This window comes from Schizophyllum commune (genome assembly GCF_000143185.2).
Source record: "Schizophyllum commune H4-8 unplaced genomic scaffold SCHCOscaffold_17, whole genome shotgun sequence".
Classification (NCBI taxonomy): domain Eukaryota; kingdom Fungi; phylum Basidiomycota; class Agaricomycetes; order Agaricales; family Schizophyllaceae; genus Schizophyllum; species Schizophyllum commune.
Genome location: NW_026089554.1, coordinates 151,401 through 169,693, shown reverse-complemented (window position 1 = coordinate 169,693; position 18,293 = coordinate 151,401). Strand labels below are relative to the sequence as shown.

The following is an 18,293-nucleotide window of genomic DNA, read 5'->3' as shown; positions in this document are numbered from 1 at the left end:
CTGCAAATGATCTTCGCGCTTTGAGCGGGTGACGAGCGGGTCGAACTTGTAGGTCCAACTTTGCAGTTGCTTGTCGTACGCATGTCGGACTGCATGCGCATGCGCAGGTCCACCCTCTTGCTTCCGTCGACCAAGTGCTCAACTCGACTTTCTTCTTCGCATACTTTAGATCCTGACTTCGCCTATCTGAACAGAGTCCATCTGAGTCTCAGGGAGGTGAATAACGTGCGACCTTGCGTGTGGTATTCATACTACCCCCCTCCCACAGATGTATAATGGTGGCGAAAGCACGACACCTTGGGCGAAACGCTTTGCGCAGGCCATTCAGCCCTTCACCTCCATTCCTAGCTCGCTTGACTTGGAGTTTCTGAGATCGCCCATCGTGAAGGAAGCGCACGCCCGCCTAAGTCCCTCCAAACTCCCCCACCCTCCCATGAATCCGTCAGATGTGCGACCTATCGACGAGGCTGCACAGGCGCTCCTGGCCTACGCGCCCCTATTGGAAGCAGCTACTACGCGTGGCGGTGCTGTCGCGAAGGAGGCGTACACGATCTTCGACAACATCTGGAAGTGGATCGTATTTTTCCGCCCCTCAACCGTAAATGTAGCGGACAACGGGATGCAGGACAACGCGCGCCCGGCATACGATGACGGAGATATTTTTCTTGGCATGCTACCTCTTTGGTTCGTCTTTCGGCAATATATTGCCAACGCTCTCGCGCATAAGGAAGGACGCAAGCGCTGCATCGCCCAGCTGGACTTCATCGCTATCACCCTGGAGATCCTTACTTCGGAATGCCCTCTGATCGAGGCGCAGGACAGCTTGCGCCTGGAGCGCTTCTCGCATGGAATCGTCCGCGGCTTAGCTAGTCTCCTGAGCGACCAAAAGCTTTCGCGACGCCTGACTGCTGAGATTTGCGACTACGACCTGCAGAACCCTGGATTTCTGATGGAGAATTTCCTCGACGAGATGGAGGCATTTCTTCGCACCACATTCGACAACAGCCTCATCATGGCATATATGACACTCACTGCCACGCTGCTCTCGAACAACGAGAATCTGGAGCGATTCCTTCACGTCCGAATAGATCCATCATCGATTAATCCACCCGAGCCGGGTATGACCCAGCTCTGCCACTTCCTTCGCCTGACTGTCTCTCGTAACAATGGAGAAGAAACTGCGGCTACCCTCCCTCTCGCCACGCATTGGATCGCCCAGATCACTAAATTCGCTCGCTCCTATGCGTGTGACATCCTCACGGAAGTTCTCGACGCAGGGATCCTAGAGTACCTTGTCGGCGCGTGCGTCGACCCGCGAGGGCAGCTGCGTGCGCCAGAATGGCAAGCGCCAGCGACCGCATTCGTCCGGGACGTTCTCGTACCCGCCCTCTTCAGGACGAAGTATCTGCCCGCCTTCGTCAGGGCGACAAAGGATTCTTTGGTCCAAAGCGCAGACTTAGACGTGATTCGGCAGGCTTCTCACGAGATCGCCGACCTTCTCCTCCGTATTCCCGTCTTCGAGCAGCAGAGACAGACGATGAAGGCAGACTTGAAGCGTATAAGGCACTGCCACAATGGAGATTCCGTAAGCCACGACTCTACACATGCGCATTCTACCGCTGACACCTTCAAGTGTCCCGGAAATGTCAGAGGTTCACGAAGACTTAGGATGTGCATATGCGGCCGTGCGTTCTACTGCTCGCGAACATGCCAAAAAGCGCACTGGCGAACGCACAAGCCTCTGTGCTGCCCGCCCGATGCGCGTAGACGTACGTGGCTATTTGTTTCTTTCTACGTGCGTCTGTTGATTTTCTTTCGGATAATCAGACATGAGTAGCGAGCATCCGGATGTGACGCTCACGCACTTCGAGCGCTGCTTCCTCAAGAGGATGGCCTTTAAAGACATCGGCCAACTCAGTCACAACCTCTGCATGCCCTGGCAAACCCTTGCCAAGGCCTGCGTGGTCGACTACACTGCCAGCGCAGAGCCCGAACGATACCTTGACAAGGACCCGATGCGCCCTCCTGCGCGTTCAGCACGCGCTTATTCTAAGATTCGATATGGGCCGGGAGATGCAACGATTTTCATGGGCTTTCTCTCGGATCCGTTATGGTGATGGATGTTGGTAGATGGTCGCGCTCGAGCGGTAAGATTTTTTCTTTCTTGCGGTGCGCAACTCAAATTACGGTCCCCCCTCAATTGTAAATACTGTGGCAGGATTGCTTGCGGGGGGCCGAGGACGCACTGACCATTGCTTGTATTGAGTAAATTTGTACGATTGTGTACTAGTATCGCGATATCGTTCTCCCCTGTTCTTGCTACGTACGCTAGTATACGCCCGGTCTTACTTGGATCTGCACTTTCAATCATTCTGTTCCTTACCCTGCTTGTCCGGTTCCGAATCAGCCATAGGTGGTGACGGGCATAATCGAGATGTACGATCGACTGCGTTGAGGGCGTATTATGTCCTCTATTGAATACGTGCGCGTAGGCCTGCAGCTGGCGTCTCCTACATGTTGTTTTCGACAGAACTGAAGCCCCATTGGACAGAGTCCTGGCTTTGAGAAGGCGAGCGATGAGCCGATTACGATCTGACTAGCTTATGCATTACTGTGTATGTGCTAGGAGCTGCGCTGACTTATACTCGCGCGTTGGACCTGTCTTCGCGTCTCATCCGCCATTCGTCCTCCAATATGCCCATGTGAATGAGATCGTCCCATGTTCCCTCTGGAGTCCTCACTGCCTCCCTCAGGCGACCCTCTTCCACAAAGCCTCTGCAAGGACGTCATGAGCATGAGTATTCTCGTTCATATGCTGTTTTTTCTAGGCCAGACCTTGATCTACCACGACGCGATGAAAAGACCAATCGAAGAAGATCAAACTCACAGTCGCTTGTAAATCCTGTATGCCCCCACATTACTCTCAAATACGCCCAACGACATCCTATGCATGCCAAGAGCCCGGAACGTATAATCCACCAGCCACCGAAGCACCTCCGCCCCGTAACCGCGGCCTTGCATCCCCTGCCGAATGGCGATATGCAAAGTGACATCCCTATTCTTCGCCGTACGACCTGTGAGACTGAGGGAAACCTCGCCAACGAAGGTCCTGGGTTCAGGCTCGAGTTCGGCGAAAACGGCGTTGTGGACTAGGGGGCCGGCGCCGTCGCGGTTGGGGTTCAGCTTAGGGGCATTGGCGGGCTCGCGCGTAACGATCACGGCGTAGAAAAGGCAGCCCGCGTTCAAAGGGCGGATGTGCGTGTCAAAATAGGCCGCATCGCGCGGGACGAGGTCGTCGAGGGAGATGAAGCGGGCTACAGAAGGGTCGTTATAGAGTGCAAGGATGTCGCGCTTGTCATCGTCTTCGTAGGCACGCAGAAGGAGACGGTCGGTGGTATGCATGGTGGTGATGTCGAGAGGGGTGACAGGCGAAAGCTCGAGAGGAAATCTAGTTCTTCGGGGGGTTTTAGTAACGGCGACGATTGTTCGGTTCGCGCGTCGTCGGGAGCGTCGCCACTGTGGCGGCTGTTGGAAACGAACAACGCCATCACACATGTTATCGTTGAGGTCTGCATCCGTTGACACGTACACATATACACCGCACACCTACTGCTCGATTGACCACAGAGTCACTCTCCCCCGCACATTTCCCACCGCCAGGTACTCCTGCCCATTGCCCCTCCGGCTAAAGTCGACTGCCGTGACGCGTCCGAGCGGCGTCGCGGACGTCGGCCAGTTCGAGTACGTCGTGAGCGAGTTAGTGTTGAACTATAATTACATCACTTAGTATCTTGCTGACTTGGGACGAATAGAGGAAACTCACCAAGCGCATCCCGACCGACGTCTTCCCGCTCGTGCCCTTGCTCGCAAGCGCCAACATGCTCGCGTCCGAGTTGAAGCGCAGCAGCGAGACCGGCGTCGTGAGCGACTCGATCGTCTTCAGCGGCTTCGGGGACCCGGCGGACATCGCTTCGCCCAAGCTCGACGGGGAATACAGGTTGATTAGGCCTGATGAGGAGCCGACGCCGAGCCATCCAGCAGCGCCGTCGCCGAGACCCGCGCTTGTACCCAGGCAGCGCGCCGAGCCGCGGAAGCCGCCGCCCTCGTCTGTCCACTTGCTGACGCAAGGCGTCGACGAGAGAGTTGAGCGAGCAGTGTTTCGAGTATCATACAGCAAGACGGTGGATGAAGAAAGGAGGACAGAGAGCGTGTTTTCTGTGGATACATGTCAGGGAATCAGGTTATACTCGACTTCGTCCTGATAAACATACCGCCGACCCATCTCACACCAGCGATGCCCCCGTCACCTTTGGCGGTCCCCGGCTTGAAGGACGAAACAAGGGTACCCTGGGAGCGACCGCTGCCTGTGTTGCGCCAGTCGTACAGGCAAATGGTGCCTTCCGTGGCGAGCGAAAGCAGAGAACCGGTCGGCGAGAACGAGGGAAACGACACCCCGCTACCCTCGCGTGGGCGCTTATGACGGTTGAACCCTGTCATTGACGTTGAGCAAAGCGAAGTTCAGCTTGAAGGAGCTACGCACCCTCGTCCAAAACTGATGCAGGTGCCGAGAGCTCTCGCCTGGTCACTCTTCCGCCTTCAAGGTCCCATAGCCATGCAAAGCCCCGCCGATCACTGCTCATCAGCATCTCCCGCCCAGAGGGAGAGAAGGCCAATGACTCTGACGAAGAGAGGGGAAGAGAGGGGATATGCAGGGTTTGCACCAGCGTCGGCGGCGCAGTGGAAGAGACACCGTACAACCGCACACGTCGATCTGACGAACCGACTGCCAGGACGCTGACGCGCTCGCTGGGGTGGAACACCACACTCTTGATCTCGCCCTGTCCATCGCCGCTGAGCACGTCGTGTAACCTCCGCACTTGCAACTTCCCGTCCCCGCGTCTCGTGCGAGGCCTCAGGACAACGCCCGCGAGTGCATCCGACGCCTCACTCGCATCCTCCTCGCCCGTGCCGCGAGCCTTGGCGCGCGCCTTCGAGACCCACGATGCCTCTCCGTGGATGCGCTTGAATTGCGCGCGCAGGCGGGATTCGTACTCTTTGGTGGATAAATCCGCGATGTTCTCGTCGGGTGCGTGGCGTAGTTTGCGAAGGCGAGCGGAGGGGGCGGCGGGGGCAAGGGTGGCAGAAGAGGCTAGATCGCTGGGGTCATGCCAAGCAGCTCGAGATTTTGGTTTCGGTAAGGTTGGCTGAGGGGGAGGTGTAGCCTCGTCGTCGCCCGATCGCGAGCTTCCTCGTTCACTGCGATTGGCGTCTTCATCTTCTTCGCTCTCCCCGTCATGTGTAGAGGGTAGGATAGCATCCGCTCCATCGAGCACGAAGAGCTGCGGCGCGTCAGCCTCATGAGCAGCTCGTATACCACGGGAGAACTCACATCATTATCCTCCAAGTGCCCCAGCTCCCCCGCGCCCGAACTAAACTCAAAGCCCAGCTGCACAGGCTCATCATTATCCGCTAGCATCACCTCGTCATCATTCCCCGCGAACGCCTTCCCGAACACCAGTCCCTCGAGCTCCCTCGCCTCATCGTCCTTCCACGACTCGTCTTGGATGAATCTCAAGCGCTCCTCCGTGCTCTTGATCGGGGCATTTGGATTGTTGACTCTCTTGCCCTTCTTCGACCCAGTCCTAGGCTTTTTGCGCGAGATGGTGTCCGCTCCCGAGAGCGAGCGCTTAACAGACATTATGGGGGTTAGCAGGCGAAGGTCAAAAATAGAACACCGAAATTTTGGTGACCGTGACCGATGTGGGTGTCACGCTATGTTCGACTTCGAGGAGGTGGATTCCAGCTCTGTGAACCATTTTATCCCTTGCTACTGTACATATTGATACATAGGTACGGTCAAATTATGTAGTCGCCGGCTTCAACCCCAGTCGATATAAGTTATTGGCGTTATGGAACAAGGCGTTCTCCACCATCGCCACCGCTTCGTCCTCCGTTAGATCCCCTCCGTCAACGCACTCTGAGAACACCGCATACAGTGCTTGCCTTGCCTGTATGTTACCCAAGTAATATGTCTCGGGCCACCAGTGACCGTCGGCTGCGGGCCAGATGAGCAAACCCTGAGCTCAAGGCGGTGGAAAGGCATGTCTGATACGTACTTGAGAACATGATTTTATCCGTCGGTGTCAGCTCCAGAATCTGGGTAATTATGGCGCGTTGGCCGGCGGACGAGACCGCGGGGAAGACCTAATCAGTAAAGCACCTTCAGCTCCGTGGGTGGAGGTAATTCAGAAGCAACACTGACCTCCCCAAAGTCAAGGTACACGTTAGCGTAGACGGAAGTCAAGTATCCCGCCTCCCTCGTATACGGATAGCTTGAATGAAGAAGAACAGTTTTGGTCTCCGTAAATGCCTTGATGAGTGGTTGTAAGTGCGCAGGGGAGGCAAGGGTCAGGGTGATGTCGTTGTCGCCGAGACCGGTGTGGAACTGAACTGCAGAAAGTCAGTGAGAGCGCGGGAAGGGAAGGAAAAAATAGGGAAAGAAAAAGGATAACGAGGCCCCAAGGGATTTCCGAGCTTACCAGGCTGTCCAAACTTCGCCGCGATGCCCATCGTCAGGCTGACGAGGTGGTCGTTGATGGCCTTCGTCGCGATCCGGACACGCTTCTTCTCTTTCAGCGTCTTCACGCAATCGTGCATGAAGCTTTGCGCTTCTTGCGCGGTAGGGCCACTTTTCTCTGAGGTCACCGTGCTCACGTTCTGTCCAGCATCCGAGTTGGGAGTCGATGCGACGGAAGGAACGACATTCAGCCCCGTCCTATAGCACACGACGCTCTTAAAGCCCTTCACGTTCTCATTCGCTGCGTGCGTCTCGAACAGCTTTTCGAATGCCTTGACGAACTCGTCGTAGATGCCCTTGGGAGGCTCACGGCCTTCCAGGGCGTAGTCACCAAGCATCAGGCCGAGGAGATCCTGAGTGAGTAATCAGTCACGCTGCTGAAAGACAACGCAAATAAATCGTTACTTACCTCCGCCTCCGCCTCAATCCTCACAATCACATAGCACCTGCCGCCACCCACCATAAACCTGTCGTGCCATCGAAAGCCCTCCGCCAGTTCGGAGACTCCGCCCAGGCCATCGTCAATCAAGATACTCTGCGTTCTGGTCGCCTTGAAGCATAGATCGCATAGCTCGTCGTAATTCATGGCCTGACGCTTGCGCACGACGTCGTCCCAAGAAGGAGCGGCGGAAATTCCCGAGGAGCTTGTACCTTGAGGCAAGTCGAGAAGCGCAGCTAGTTGCTTCGTTGCGCGCTTCAAGACGAGCGTGCTAGGTATGCTATCAGCAGCGGCGCCAGAGGCTTCGGAGACGATTCCGGTGAGAGGAAAGTCGTTGGCATGAGAAGCGGAGAGGAGCGGATGAGCATGGTTGTCGATGGCGGGATGATTGAAAGCGGCGCGGTGGAGTGCTGGAAAACGGTGAGATTGTGCCATACGAATAGTCGCTGAGTAGAGAGTGGAGTGAAGGTTAGAGCTGGCTGGGTTTCTTCCCGGGAAGTGAGCCGCAGTTGTCGATAGTGGTGGTAAGTAAGAGGCCAAGGGCGTAAAGAGCGCGTGACGTACGGTGGGAATGCAGATAACAGGCGCAAACAGAGTCATAATTCAAGCTGCGATAAGGTTGTGATACTTCTTTCTCACTTGAACACCACTGTTCGACACAGTTGATTTTTACAGGACAAGGAAGCAAAGACGACAGTCTGTCCTTAGCCGGGCTGTGGGTCCACCCACGTATCGCACGTGACTGTGACGAGGGTTCGATACTGACACCTGGGCTCTTCAAAAATCCCCAGACATCCCTTCACGACTTCCGACTTCAAGATTGTTGACGAAGCCATGCAGGCGTTAATGTGTGATTCACGCTTGCTGGAAAGGGCCGGGTACTAGGGCGGAACTATCGTCGACAAGGACTCGGAGGCGTACCGTGTGTTCCATAACTGTTGGGTCTCACCGGGTAACGTAGCAGGCAACGTCAGCCGGGACGCTACGACCCTAGCATTAGTTAACGGCAAAATCGTCGTCGGAAGATTGTCATATACCATTTACGATGTTGAACCGATTGTAAACTTTGGAGTCATTCTTTGAGGCGCCCCCCCTGCAGACAGACGACGGGAATGCTTGCCACGGGCATCAAGGCGACTCTGACAGTGAATGTTGTGGTCAAATAACATGATATATAGCATTGTTCATGTATGGAGAAGAGAAAGAGCCAGAGATCATGCCTTTACAACGTCTGCTTCTGGGTTTTCGAGAACCAGATCCAAGAGAGCGGTCACTTGTCCATGTAGATTCCCTATGCAAGCGGTCAATTACAGCCTTGCGATTAATAAGCAGCAGACGCTTACTCGCTCTCCTGACAGCCTTCGCATATTCCTCATTCGCCTGCGTCATCTCTGATTCAAGAGCTTGAAGGCGCCTAGCCTGAGTTCGAGTGTCAGTGTGCATCAAATTATTGAACGGTCGCGTCCCTACCTGCGTCTCTTCCGCCTCAGGCTCTGGCAAGGATTGTATCAGATACTCAATCTGCTTCGCCTTCCGTACGAGGTCCGTAACAAGCTCGGTAGTGTTTTCTTTGAAAGGAGTTATCCACCATAATTTCGAAACACCGCCCGAGTTGAAAGAACGTACGGGCGAACACATCCGGTGGGTCAAACTTCGTCTTTTTCTTCGTGACCGGTATCTCAGGACTAATCTGCATGAAGTTGACTCTCGTCGTCAGATACGTGATGCTCTGGGCCATGATGTTCAACAGCTAGCGAAGGCGTCAATATTCCCCTTTCGCTCAGATACTTGCGCTGCTATCTATACCTGCTGTATTTCATCTTGAAGCTGCGTGATGCGGTCCATATGCGACGCTTCCTGAAGCATTTCCTTCGGGCAGCAACATGGACGTCAAGACCAAGTTGAAGGCATTTCCCGGCGCGACGCCACATCGGCTGACCAAGACCGGACCGGATGCCGACTGCGTGGCCCATGGGCACAGCCACCTAGGAAGCATCCATAGTCTCCTTGTCCCTTACGCTCATCACATATCCTCCCTCGTATACGCAGTCTAACATGGGAAATGACGGAGGAAGCATCCCCGACCGCCGCGATCTTGTGCGCAACAAGCCGAAGGCGGAGCAGGCCGACAAAGCGAACCAGACGCGCGCGAGATGGTTTTACTGCGCCCTGTCGAAGCGCAAGCTGCAGGAGCCGATTGTGTCGTGCGCGCTTGGGAAGATCTATAACAAGGACGCGATACTAGAGTTTCTTCTGGATAGATCAACCTTCGGGGATGGAGATACAATATGCGGACATATACGGTCGTTGAAGGTGCGAGAGCCTTGAGATGATTTGAAAGCCTACACTCACCCTTTGCCCCCCTTGAAGGACGTCAAGCAGCTGAAGTTGACTCCCAACCCCGCTACCCCATCACCCGGCGCCGATGACAAGGAGCACCCGCAATTCATCTGCCCCTTCACCATGAAGGAGATGAACGGCGCCGTTCCTTTCGTCTACATCCAGACCTGCGGCTGTGTCTTCTCTCGCGCCGGCCTCAAGCAAGTTGGCTCCTCCGAGGCATCATCTTCCTCCACCGACGGTCCCCAACTCGATGTCTGCCCGCAATGCCAGAAGAAGTACAATCGCGCGCAGGACGTGCTGACGTTGAACCCCTCCCCTGAAGAGGAGGAGAAGATGCGCGCGGCAATGGAGGCGAAGCGGGCGGCAGAGCCTGCGGGGGGAAAGAAGTCGAAGAAGCGGAAGGCGGCGGACGAGGGGGAAAAGGCAGAGGCAAAGAAGGCGAAGGCGGCAAGGGAGGCACCGTCAGTGTCTCCGGCGGTGGTGTCGGCTCTGGCGCTGGAGGAAGCCAAGCGGAAGAGCGGGCAGATGAGCGATGCGGTGAAGTCGCTGTACAATAACCCTGATGGCAAGAAGGTCAAGGGGAATTGGACGACGCAGTATACGTTTACGAGGGTGCGTGTGCCCATTCCTGCTTCGTCGATCGTTGCTGACTCCTACCTGCAGTATGCTTGATGAGCTCCGGAGGAGGACTGTATCACCATCTTTGCTTTCGCCATGTACATCACCTGTATTTACGCACTGATTCGCTCCCTTTGGTATCGGACATAGACGCTGGTCCGCCGCACACGATGCCCTTCGATCAGTGCATTATTGCGTGCTTCAATCTTGTCCGCGACCCTCATCCCCGTGTTCGTTGTCCCATCTCTAGAAAGCCTAGAAGTCCGTGTTATAGTTGAGATTGATTATGGGCTACACCGTGTTTGGTTATGGCTCCCTGATCTTCAAGGTAGGCGCGATGGCTATGCTCCTCGATCGCGCGCACTGACTATCCAGAGCCCCCGCCCCATGTCATCAGTCAAAGTGCGTACGTCTGACGCGTTTTATACATGTCGTATCCTGACCAGCTTTCAGCACCTGGCTTCCTGAAGGGCTACGTCCGCCGTTTCGCGCAGGAATCGCATGATCATCGCGGGACGGAGGAGGTCAGCAACCACGCAGTCTTCCGTGCGCACTCTTCCTCAATTCAAAGCCCATCATAGCATCCCGGCCGCGTCGTTACGCTCATACACAAGAAGGAATGGGACTCATTCTCCAGCAAGGTGCGTGCCTACGCGTGCTCCCCGCATCCGTCTTCCTGACTGATCACCCGTTCAGGACGCCTTTCCGGATGAAGACGTAGTCTGGGGTCAGTACTCGCGGTGACACGCATCTCGTCCGGCGTGCTGAAGCACTTGCTAGGCATCGCGTACACTATAGACCCGGCGTACGAGTCCGAGGTCAGAGATTACCTGGGTGTGTGGCTGTGCTGCCATTGTTCTCTTAAGTCCGCGGCTGACGAGGACCTACAGACTATAGAGAGAAGGTTCAAGTCCTCATGCAGCCTGCAGTATCGCTCGCCTGACACTCGTACACTACCCCATAGGATGGCTACACTCTAGAGACCATCGACATCTATGGCATTGTTGACGGGAAGGAGGAGGTCATAATACCGAATGCAAGTCCATTTTCCTTACATATGGTAATTGGTATCCTGACTAGCTTTGCAGGCATACGTAAGTGGCTCCGGCGCGCCCTGGCCCAAATTTTGCTGCTGATACTGTCTCCTTCAGTGCTACGTCGGCCGCAATGACAATCCGTCGTTCGGTCAGTTGATACATCCCCTCGCTCACTTCGTCTTCCTTAACCCTTCTCGCAGTCGGGTCCGAACCACTAGACGACCTCGCGCATCGCATATACACGTCCGTGGGCCCCTCAGGACCGAATAAGGTACCCATTCCATCCTCCCTTCAGTCGCTCGCAACGAGCTGACATCACGCAAGGAATACCTCTATCGTCTGGCCGACGCCGTCCGGGAGTTATCGCCCAGCTCGCATGATTCGCATCTGTTTGTGCTGGAGGTGAGTAACTTTGTGTCGGACTTGTGGACGACGAGCTAGTGGCTGATCATGACGTAGGACAAGGTCAAGGCGCTAGAACGTGGCGAAAGCGCTTCTACCATACCTGTGTAGTGATAGATGGATGATATAAAGACTCTCCGTCGCGCTTGTTCATTTGGCGAAGCTTGAGCCTGCGATGAACCATCACCGAGATGATCTAGCGCTTTGTAGGTTCATCTGAAGATGATCCTGCTGACAGACGCCCATTTGCAGTTTACCCGTCGCAGTCGGTTTGCTTTCGCCGTGCGACTCCCATGACTTTTTGAGCACGCTTGACGCTGGCTTGACGTGGCCAAATATCGAGGCCAAGAGGGCGACTGGTGGATGGCAACGCGGTCGGCTAGCGAGCGATGACATGCAGCATCCGACGATATGGCTGCTGAACATACTACTGCGCGCGGGCGATGAGGCGCGTTCACAAGAAGGATGACGTCGCCGTTCAAGCAAAGTCGAATAAGTCGACTAGTTCGGTGAGCTGTCTCGCAGCGTACATCATCATGCAACTGTACGACGACACCCTTCGCAGATGCAGAGGAGAGCACTGGCGAATTTCGTTGGAGGTGCAGCTCAACTCGAGTCGAGCATGCAAGTCCAACCATCGGGCTTGGCACCGAACTCGGAGGACTTCAACCACTTGAGCCTAGGCACCCGGCGGCCGCTGCCAAGCCCATTGTACTTATGAACGCCTTGTGAAGATTGGTCCGGACCTCGCCTGCTCAAGATCTCCTCTGCTGTCGTCGTGGTGACCGTGGGCGAGCGCAGCCGCTTTTCCCGACATTCAGCCCATGCAGATGATAGTCGGGCACCGCACATATGATGGCATACCACCGCGCAGGTATAAGAGGGGCCAGGCGAGCGATGCATGACCCAAGGCATCTTCCTCTGTTCCATAGGCTTACCCTCAGTCAACCTCACTTTGCTTGAATCTTCGTTGTATTCTGCTCCCTCCCTTCTTTTGACGCAGGCGCTCGTTCTTTGTTGATTCGATCTACTTTCGCTTCACCTCCAAAACGCACTCTCCAACCATGTTCAGCACCAAGTTCATCACCATCGTCTCCCTCGCCCTTGCGGCGTCTGCTTCCCCGTGAGTACATCGCCATTCTTCACCCCTGAGTATCTTCTGACATCCTATGCAGCAGCCCCTCTAAGCGCAACGCCGTTGCGCGCGCCGCCAGCGCGACCTTCCCCGAGCCGCCCACCACCACCTCCCTCGACGAGCCCATGACCATCAAGGCCGGCGAGTCTTTCACCCCCGACCAGGAGTACACCCGCTTCGACCGTGGCACCAAGTGCGGCGGGCAGTCTGAGGGTGGCGACTCCGACGCAGTCTTCCTCCTCGAGGACGGCGCGTCGATCAGCAAGGTCGTCATCGGCGCCGACCAGGGCGAGGGCATCCACTGCCTCGGCTCGTGCACGATCACGGACGTCTGGTTCGAGGCGGTGTGCGAGGACGCGATCACGATCAAGCAGGAGTCCGGGACGTCGACAATTAGTGGCGGGGGCGCGAAGGGCGCTGAAGACAAGGTCGTCCAGCACAACGGCGGCGGCACTGTCCGCATCGAGAACTACTATGTCGAGGACTTTGGCAAGCTCTACCGCAGCGTGAGTGTCTTCTGCGCCAGCCGGTGGGTGTGCGCGGACTCACGCGTTCGCACCTAGTGCGGCAACTGCAAGACGATGTACGAGCGGCATGTCGAGATCAGCGGCGTCACTGCCGTCTCGGGCAAGCTCCTCGCGGGCATCAACAGCAACTACGGCGATACCGCCAAGTTCACCTCGTCCACCGCATCCGATGTGAAGGAGATCTGCGAGGAGTTCGAGGGCAACGACAATGGCGACGAGCCCACATCCATCTCCACCGGTCCTTCCGACGTAAGTCAACACTTCCCGTTCTTCCATATCTACGCATCGTTGACCGTCGTATCAGGCTTGCATCTACAAGGAGGGCGAGGACGTCAAGGAGGAGTAAACGTTCATCGCATTGAAAGCACGCTATCTATTCCCTACCTCAAGCCACCCTTTTTCACCAGTTCTCCCCTCCGCATACCGTTTTCTAGCGACGCTAAAATGCTGCTGCAGCGGCCGGTGGCTGCTGCGACAGAGCGATTTCACAGTCACCGGTCTGGCTGTATCGTTTGCATGTTGAGGACTTCTGGTCTTTTGGCGGTAGATACATTTGTGCATAACTTTGGGTACAACAACAAGCCTTTTTGTGCGAGGAATTTTCCTGTGTGATTTGATCCTCCGTATGAGCGCCAGCCCTCTTGCTCGTCGTGGTCGAGGGATCCTCGGGTCGACGTGAAAGGTGGCGAGAATATGTGGCGTTGACGCGTCTGGCACTGATCTCTGTCCTGAACCACGATGAGCACAATAGATCTTCCCTCCGCCCTCGCGCTCGGCGCGCGCGTCGAGCCCTTTGTGCTCATGGCGAAGTCTGCCAGGGGCGCCGCAGCAGCTAAGCTCGCCGTTGACGCCACCGCCGCCCCTGGTGTCTTCGTCTTTGGCGAGCTCATTGACGCGCTCGCAGCTGCCCAGCTCGCCGGTACCCCTCACGGCGCCCTCCTCGACCTCTTTGCATACGGAACGTACAGGGATTACACCGCAGACCCGAGCGCGTTCCCCGCGTTGAATGCGGCGCAGATCACCAAGCTCAAGCTGCTGAGCATTGTAAGCGCCGCGATGGAGCGACGGATACTGCCCTACGCGGACTTGATAGCAGCGCTCGATGCGCCGAGCGTGCGCGCACTTGAGGACCTTGTGATCGATGCTGTATACCAGGGCTTGCTGGAGGCGACGCTCGATCAGCAGCGGGGCGTGGTGGAGGTGTGTCGCGTGCAGCTCGTGCTGACTGTCAGTGCTGATGGTATCCCCTAGGTCGTATACACAGTTGGGCGCGATGTGCGGCCAGGTGCGCTACCGGATCTGCTAGCTGGCCTACAGGCATGGTGCGTGTCCTTTGTCGGTTGTGGCGAGCGCGTACTCAATGTGTTACCAGGGCTTCTACGACTGCTTCCGTACTCACTGCCCTCGACGAACGTCTCGTCGCCGTTGCAAAGGCACGGACAGAAGCTCGCGATGAGAAGGACAAGTGGGAGTCAGGAGTGCAGGCCGCGATGAAGGACATCCAAGAGAAGCGCGATAAGAAGAAGAGTGGGCGAGGTGCGTAATTCTCCCCTTTGCCCGAAGGAAATTCTCCCACACCCGTGAACAACTATAAATCCGGCCCCCAATTGTCCACCCCTGCAGCTACCAACTTCCGCCACAACACGCTAACATGACGCAGGTCCTCTCCCTACGTTGGACGACCGCGAGAATGCCCCCAACGGTGCGTAAACGCAGATCTGTGACTCGACCATCAACTCACAGTACTAATAGACGCCATGGACGTAGACGAACGAGAAAATAATTCGTCTGGAAGGGGCAAAGGCAGACGGTGGGTGCCCTCCACCACGCGGTTCGTCTCTAGCCATCTTGCTCCCTTAACCCTTCGTTGGCCAACTCCCTTTGTGGCCACTTTCTCGCTTTCCGCTTGCCCTTTTTCTACAATACCTCTCGGTTCATTTTGCACTGCTTGCCTTCTTCGTTGCTGACTGCGTTGTATAGAGCACCCCCGGCCGAGACCAAGACGCGCAAGCGGAACAGGTTCTGAGGAAGATCATGTAGTTTTACTGTCTCGACAACAACACATCCCCACGACCTCTGTACACTATGATTGCAATATCGGCATCTGTGCTTTCTTTTTGAGCTTCGACTTTTCAGCTCCAGTGATACGGCCTTGGCTGCAGCGCAAGGTGAGTACCCTTTTCGTCGGCCCGCTGACGATGCGCATTGTAGGTCAAGTTCCTCTTCGTCGATGACTGTCGATGGTAGCTAAGATGTTCATCGCTGAAGAACGTGCATCCTCAGCCCTCGTCGTACGAGGATTTGCGCATATATGGCACAGCGTACTACGGCGGCCCGAGCGAGATATCGCTTTCGTATGGCTCCTCAAACTCGTATTACGCGCCACAATTCCAGTCCACCTCGCCGGGGTGACAAGGATTGATACGCACAACCGGGCACGCTCGTCGTGCGCGCAGGCGGTGTCGATGATTCTTGACAGTGTTTTGGAAAGGTGCGGCCAAACATCGACTTATCACAGCGTCATGCTCACGAACGTCAGTAGGCGTCCAGAGTCTACATACGACTTTGCGTCGTCATGATAGAAGGTGACTTTACTTGGTCTTCGAAGTTTGGACACGAATGAGCTCAGACTGTAGATCGAGGATCAACCTCAGTGTTTTTCTCACTTGACGATTTCTGTTCATCAACTCACGGCCCGTTGTTCGCGGAGGATCTCAATATTGCAACAGGAAAGGTACATATCCACGGCCTCATTCGAGTGTGCGAAATTTGCTGAATCGTTCCCCTTAGATCCGCTCTCTGCGGCGTGCATTCTCAGGTAGGTAGGTAGATGGGACCATGGTAGGTGACAAGCTGTGGACGATGATTGACATTTTTGGCTAACAGACGCACTAGAGCACAAGGTCTGGGCTGCGGACTTCACTGTACAGATCATGATGGGGACGCCGCCGTATTGTGCTTTCTGCCGCGAATCCACCGCGTACCCTGGACGAGTAAGCGCGCCGTGGTTCTCTATAGTGAGCCTGCGCTATCCATGCTATCACCGTGGTCTCCGTTACATGCGCTCTGGCTGATGACTACCGATAGTAGGCTGTGATGGCTGCTCATTTCGGAAATCCGATGTCGCAGCTCACAAATAACGAGGTAGACGATGGTTTTGCCTGCGTTCCTGCTTGGCAAGTAGGTCTACCGAGCTGGCGACTGAGAGCAAACACTGCAGCATTAAGATGTGGCGAGATGCGCCGCTTAACGGGGACGGATAGGCTGCTTCGCTTTCGACGCCGCCGACACTGACGCTGTTTCGTCAATCGTAGGAGATCTCTGCCAAACATATCAGGCATCCCCGACTCGCCTACATACACGCCTGTATACAGTCGAGGAATGCTAGTCCTGATTTATCGGACTGTGCACGAGCGTCCTCGCACCTCGCCATCCACCCGGCTTGGAGAGGAGCAGATTGCTACAAGGTTCGGCGTGGAGACAGGTGCTGCGACCAACGGCAGAAGACCGGACCGTGCGCCCACGCCAATATCGCGAGTCCTGACGCCGCGGGTCCTGCGTATAAAAGGTTTGTCCCTTCAACACGTAGATGCACATATCTAGAGCTCACAATCGCCATGGCCACGCAGCGCATCCTCTTCATTACCCACTGCGAGCAGGGGCAGAGCAACGTCCACCTGGCGACCGCCTTCGAGATCCACGCTCGGGCGGTTCCAGGTGTGGAGGTGCATCTGGCGTCCTTTGCGCCGTTGGGCAAGCGGTTCGAGCGGATGCGTGGGGAGGGGATTCTGCTGGAGAGCGGCGAGAAGCTGCTGCCGCAGTTCCACACCATCGACGGGCTCACGCACTTCGATGGAATCGACCGGCTGGGGACGATGAGGCACAAACCGAACTTTGAAGTGTGGCCGAAGTTTGCGAACCTGATGGTGCCGTGGACGCCCGATGAGTATATTGTGGGTATTCTCTTCAGAAGGCTGGTGTCCGTATGCTCGCACTTACGTTATTTACCAGACCATCGTTGACAGCATCGTCGCGAATATCGAGAATGTTGACCCACACCTCATCATCGTGGACACTCTCTTCGGCCAGGCCGTCGACGCATGCAACCTCGTCGGTCGACCGTACAATGTACTTTCGCCTCTCCTCGCGTCCATGGTCTGCTTGCAGAACCAGTCCTTCGCCGCTCTCCGCTATCCTCTACCAGGCACTGGCCTCCCATACCCCCTCCCTCTCACCTCCATCCCACTCAACCTTCTCCACATCGCTTCCATGGTCTACTACGGCGTGCGAAGCACGCAACTACGCGGCGTCAATGCAGCGCGCGCCCGGCGCGGGATTCCGGGTGCCTACCAGGGCCTGGAGTGCCTGCGCGTCGAACCCGGACGCGGGTACATCACCCCTGGCGTGCGCGAGGTCGACCTGCCCTTCGAAAGGCCGGACAACCTCTACCTCTGCGGGTCCATCTCCAATGACTTCAAGTCGCTCGACGAGAGCGACCCGGAGCTTGCGGCGTGGCTCGACCGCGCGCCTACGGTCATGATGATCATGGGCACGCACTTCGACTTCGACGCGCCGCTTGCTCGGCGCGTGCTCAATGGGCTGCTCGACGGCGTCGACCCGGACACGCAGATCCTCTGGAAGGTGCCCAATCGCAAGGAGCTGGACCTCGTGTTCGACGAGCTCTTGACCTCCGCGCACGACCGCGACCGCGTGCGCGCCGTGACCTGGTTCGACGCCGAGCCCGCCGCGATCCTCGAGCACGAGAACATCGTCGCCTACGTGCACCACGGCGGCGCGAACTCATACTTCGAGTGCGCGCGCGCGGGCAAGCCGCACGTCGTGCTCGCGCAGTGGGCGGATACGTACTATAACGCGGTCGCGGTGGAGTACGCGGGCCTAGGGGTGTATGGGAACAAGACGTGCGCGCCGGACGTGGATGCGAAGGAGCTGAGTGTGGCGGTGGCGAGGGTGACCTCGGGCGAGGAGGGTGCGGGATTCCGGGAGAGGGCACGAGTAGCGGGGGTGAAGTGCCGTGACGCTGGTGGACGGAAGACTGCAGCGGACGTCGTCCTATCCCTGTTGGTTAAGAAAAAGGAATGATAGGTGTTCGCCTTATTCGCGACCCTGTTCACTCCAGCGTCATATACATAGACTAGACGATATCTTGTAATTGAAATGTACACGAGCAGCGACGTGACTCAAAGGCGAGGGCTTG

The 18,293-nt window shown here is 56.4% G+C and overlaps 9 protein-coding genes across 9 annotated transcripts; 6 read left to right on the top strand and 3 right to left on the bottom strand.

The window, feature by feature from the left end:
• The first annotated feature begins 105 nt into the window (after positions 1–105).
• SCHCODRAFT_02558048 (uncharacterized protein) lies at positions 106–2,584 on the top strand. The gene is made up of 4 exons (XM_003026551.3): positions 106–216; positions 269–1,585; positions 1,634–1,769; positions 1,828–2,584. The coding sequence occupies exons 2-4, from the start codon at positions 269–271 to the stop codon at positions 2,115–2,117; spliced, it is 1,743 nt and encodes a 580-aa protein (XP_003026597.1). The 5' UTR covers positions 106–216; the 3' UTR covers positions 2,118–2,584.
• Positions 2,574–5,715, bottom strand: SCHCODRAFT_02558044 (uncharacterized protein). The gene is made up of 7 exons (XM_003026437.3): positions 5,390–5,715; positions 4,541–5,339; positions 4,272–4,490; positions 3,824–4,215; positions 3,611–3,768; positions 2,888–3,448; positions 2,574–2,775 (listed from the first exon to the last, which is right to left on the bottom strand). The coding sequence occupies exons 1-7, from the start codon at positions 5,696–5,698 to the stop codon at positions 2,640–2,642; spliced, it is 2,574 nt and encodes an 857-aa protein (XP_003026483.1). The 5' UTR covers positions 5,699–5,715; the 3' UTR covers positions 2,574–2,639.
• An 82-nt stretch (positions 5,716–5,797) lies between these two features.
• Positions 5,798–7,543, bottom strand: SCHCODRAFT_02644975 (uncharacterized protein). The gene is made up of 5 exons (XM_003026436.3): positions 6,987–7,543; positions 6,540–6,930; positions 6,263–6,450; positions 6,117–6,204; positions 5,798–6,055 (listed from the first exon to the last, which is right to left on the bottom strand). The coding sequence occupies exons 1-5, from the start codon at positions 7,449–7,451 to the stop codon at positions 5,862–5,864; spliced, it is 1,326 nt and encodes a 441-aa protein (XP_003026482.1). The 5' UTR covers positions 7,452–7,543; the 3' UTR covers positions 5,798–5,861.
• Positions 7,544–7,891: 348 nt separating this feature from the next.
• Positions 7,892–8,914, bottom strand: SCHCODRAFT_02644968 (uncharacterized protein). Its single transcript, XM_003026435.2, has 6 exons — positions 8,823–8,914; positions 8,643–8,766; positions 8,487–8,584; positions 8,360–8,435; positions 8,054–8,307; positions 7,892–7,998 (listed from the first exon to the last, which is right to left on the bottom strand). Exons 1-5 carry the CDS (start codon positions 8,880–8,882, stop codon positions 8,231–8,233), a joined length of 435 nt encoding a protein of 144 aa, XP_003026481.1. The 5' UTR covers positions 8,883–8,914; the 3' UTR covers positions 7,892–7,998; positions 8,054–8,230.
• Positions 8,915–9,029: 115 nt separating this feature from the next.
• SCHCODRAFT_02644966 (DUF602-domain-containing protein) lies at positions 9,030–10,206 on the top strand. Its single transcript, XM_003026550.2, has 3 exons — positions 9,030–9,329; positions 9,387–9,971; positions 10,023–10,206. Exons 1-3 carry the CDS (start codon positions 9,072–9,074, stop codon positions 10,029–10,031), a joined length of 852 nt encoding a protein of 283 aa, XP_003026596.2. The 5' UTR covers positions 9,030–9,071; the 3' UTR covers positions 10,032–10,206.
• SCHCODRAFT_02644964 (ChaC-like protein) lies at positions 10,173–11,569 on the top strand. Its single transcript, XM_050346409.1, is given in 13 exon segments — positions 10,173–10,305; positions 10,355–10,379; positions 10,431–10,501; positions 10,559–10,618; positions 10,674–10,704; positions 10,758–10,811; positions 10,868–10,881; positions 10,942–11,016; positions 11,030–11,032; positions 11,129–11,162; positions 11,215–11,285; positions 11,339–11,416; positions 11,474–11,569. 13 exon segments carry the CDS (start codon positions 10,264–10,266, stop codon positions 11,525–11,527), a joined length of 612 nt encoding a protein of 203 aa, XP_050197004.1. The 5' UTR covers positions 10,173–10,263; the 3' UTR covers positions 11,528–11,569.
• Positions 11,570–12,305: 736 nt separating this feature from the next.
• Positions 12,306–13,677, top strand: SCHCODRAFT_02644961 (polysaccharide lyase family 3 protein). The gene is made up of 4 exons (XM_003026548.2): positions 12,306–12,539; positions 12,592–13,057; positions 13,115–13,327; positions 13,383–13,677. The coding sequence occupies exons 1-4, from the start codon at positions 12,481–12,483 to the stop codon at positions 13,422–13,424; spliced, it is 780 nt and encodes a 259-aa protein (XP_003026594.1). The 5' UTR covers positions 12,306–12,480; the 3' UTR covers positions 13,425–13,677.
• A 107-nt stretch (positions 13,678–13,784) lies between these two features.
• SCHCODRAFT_02644958 (uncharacterized protein) lies at positions 13,785–15,206 on the top strand. Its single transcript, XM_003026547.2, has 6 exons — positions 13,785–14,278; positions 14,330–14,400; positions 14,451–14,614; positions 14,739–14,780; positions 14,831–14,888; positions 15,059–15,206. The coding sequence occupies exons 1-6, from the start codon at positions 13,817–13,819 to the stop codon at positions 15,102–15,104; spliced, it is 843 nt and encodes a 280-aa protein (XP_003026593.1). The 5' UTR covers positions 13,785–13,816; the 3' UTR covers positions 15,105–15,206.
• A 1,075-nt stretch (positions 15,207–16,281) lies between these two features.
• SCHCODRAFT_02644956 (glycosyltransferase family 1 protein) lies at positions 16,282–18,274 on the top strand. The gene is made up of 3 exons (XM_003026546.2): positions 16,282–16,637; positions 16,693–17,031; positions 17,090–18,274. The coding sequence occupies exons 2-3, from the start codon at positions 16,696–16,698 to the stop codon at positions 18,176–18,178; spliced, it is 1,425 nt and encodes a 474-aa protein (XP_003026592.1). The 5' UTR covers positions 16,282–16,637; positions 16,693–16,695; the 3' UTR covers positions 18,179–18,274.
• Positions 18,275–18,293: the final 19 nt, after the last annotated feature.

Coding starts and splice junctions, on each gene's coding strand:
- SCHCODRAFT_02644961 (XM_003026548.2), top strand. CDS start 12,481: ATGTTCAGCACCAAGTTCATCACCATCGTCTCCCTCGCCCTTGCGGCG. Junction 13,058..13,114: donor TTGGCAAGCTCTACCGCAGC/GTGAGTGTCTTC, acceptor GTTCGCACCTAG/TGCGGCAACTGCAAGACGAT. Junction 13,328..13,382: donor TCTCCACCGGTCCTTCCGAC/GTAAGTCAACAC, acceptor CCGTCGTATCAG/GCTTGCATCTACAAGGAGGG.
- SCHCODRAFT_02644968 (XM_003026435.2), bottom strand. CDS start 8,882: ATGCTTCAGGAAGCGTCGCATATGGACCGCATCACGCAGCTTCAAGAT. Junction 8,585..8,642: donor CCCACCGGATGTGTTCGCCC/GTACGTTCTTTC, acceptor CTCCTTTCAAAG/AAAACACTACCGAGCTTGTT. Junction 8,436..8,486: donor CTGAGGCGGAAGAGACGCAG/GTAGGGACGCGA, acceptor ACTCGAACTCAG/GCTAGGCGCCTTCAAGCTCT.
- SCHCODRAFT_02558048 (XM_003026551.3), top strand. CDS start 269: ATGTATAATGGTGGCGAAAGCACGACACCTTGGGCGAAACGCTTTGCG. Junction 1,586..1,633: donor ACTGCCACAATGGAGATTCC/GTAAGCCACGAC, acceptor GACACCTTCAAG/TGTCCCGGAAATGTCAGAGG. Junction 1,770..1,827: donor CCCGCCCGATGCGCGTAGAC/GTACGTGGCTAT, acceptor TCGGATAATCAG/ACATGAGTAGCGAGCATCCG.
- SCHCODRAFT_02644964 (XM_050346409.1), top strand. CDS start 10,264: ATGGGCTACACCGTGTTTGGTTATGGCTCCCTGATCTTCAAG. Junction 10,306..10,354: donor ATGGCTCCCTGATCTTCAAG/GTAGGCGCGATG, acceptor GACTATCCAGAG/CCCCCGCCCCATGTCATCAG. Junction 11,163..11,214: donor CAATGACAATCCGTCGTTCG/GTCAGTTGATAC, acceptor CCCTTCTCGCAG/TCGGGTCCGAACCACTAGAC.
- SCHCODRAFT_02644966 (XM_003026550.2), top strand. CDS start 9,072: ATGGGAAATGACGGAGGAAGCATCCCCGACCGCCGCGATCTTGTGCGC. Junction 9,330..9,386: donor GACATATACGGTCGTTGAAG/GTGCGAGAGCCT, acceptor CCCCCCTTGAAG/GACGTCAAGCAGCTGAAGTT.
- SCHCODRAFT_02644958 (XM_003026547.2), top strand. CDS start 13,817: ATGAGCACAATAGATCTTCCCTCCGCCCTCGCGCTCGGCGCGCGCGTC. Junction 14,401..14,450: donor CTAGCTGGCCTACAGGCATG/GTGCGTGTCCTT, acceptor ATGTGTTACCAG/GGCTTCTACGACTGCTTCCG. Junction 14,889..15,058: donor GGAAGGGGCAAAGGCAGACG/GTGGGTGCCCTC, acceptor TGCGTTGTATAG/AGCACCCCCGGCCGAGACCA.
- SCHCODRAFT_02644956 (XM_003026546.2), top strand. CDS start 16,696: ATGGCCACGCAGCGCATCCTCTTCATTACCCACTGCGAGCAGGGGCAG. Junction 17,032..17,089: donor GGACGCCCGATGAGTATATT/GTGGGTATTCTC, acceptor GTTATTTACCAG/ACCATCGTTGACAGCATCGT.
- SCHCODRAFT_02558044 (XM_003026437.3), bottom strand. CDS start 5,698: ATGTCTGTTAAGCGCTCGCTCTCGGGAGCGGACACCATCTCGCGCAAA. Junction 4,216..4,271: donor TGGTGTGAGATGGGTCGGCG/GTATGTTTATCA, acceptor ATGTATCCACAG/AAAACACGCTCTCTGTCCTC. Junction 3,449..3,610: donor ACTCTGTGGTCAATCGAGCA/GTAGGTGTGCGG, acceptor CCGAAGAACTAG/ATTTCCTCTCGAGCTTTCGC.
- SCHCODRAFT_02644975 (XM_003026436.3), bottom strand. CDS start 7,451: ATGGCACAATCTCACCGTTTTCCAGCACTCCACCGCGCCGCTTTCAAT. Junction 6,931..6,986: donor GGATTGAGGCGGAGGCGGAG/GTAAGTAACGAT, acceptor TTACTCACTCAG/GATCTCCTCGGCCTGATGCT. Junction 6,056..6,116: donor GGATAAAATCATGTTCTCAA/GTACGTATCAGA, acceptor TCTGGCCCGCAG/CCGACGGTCACTGGTGGCCC.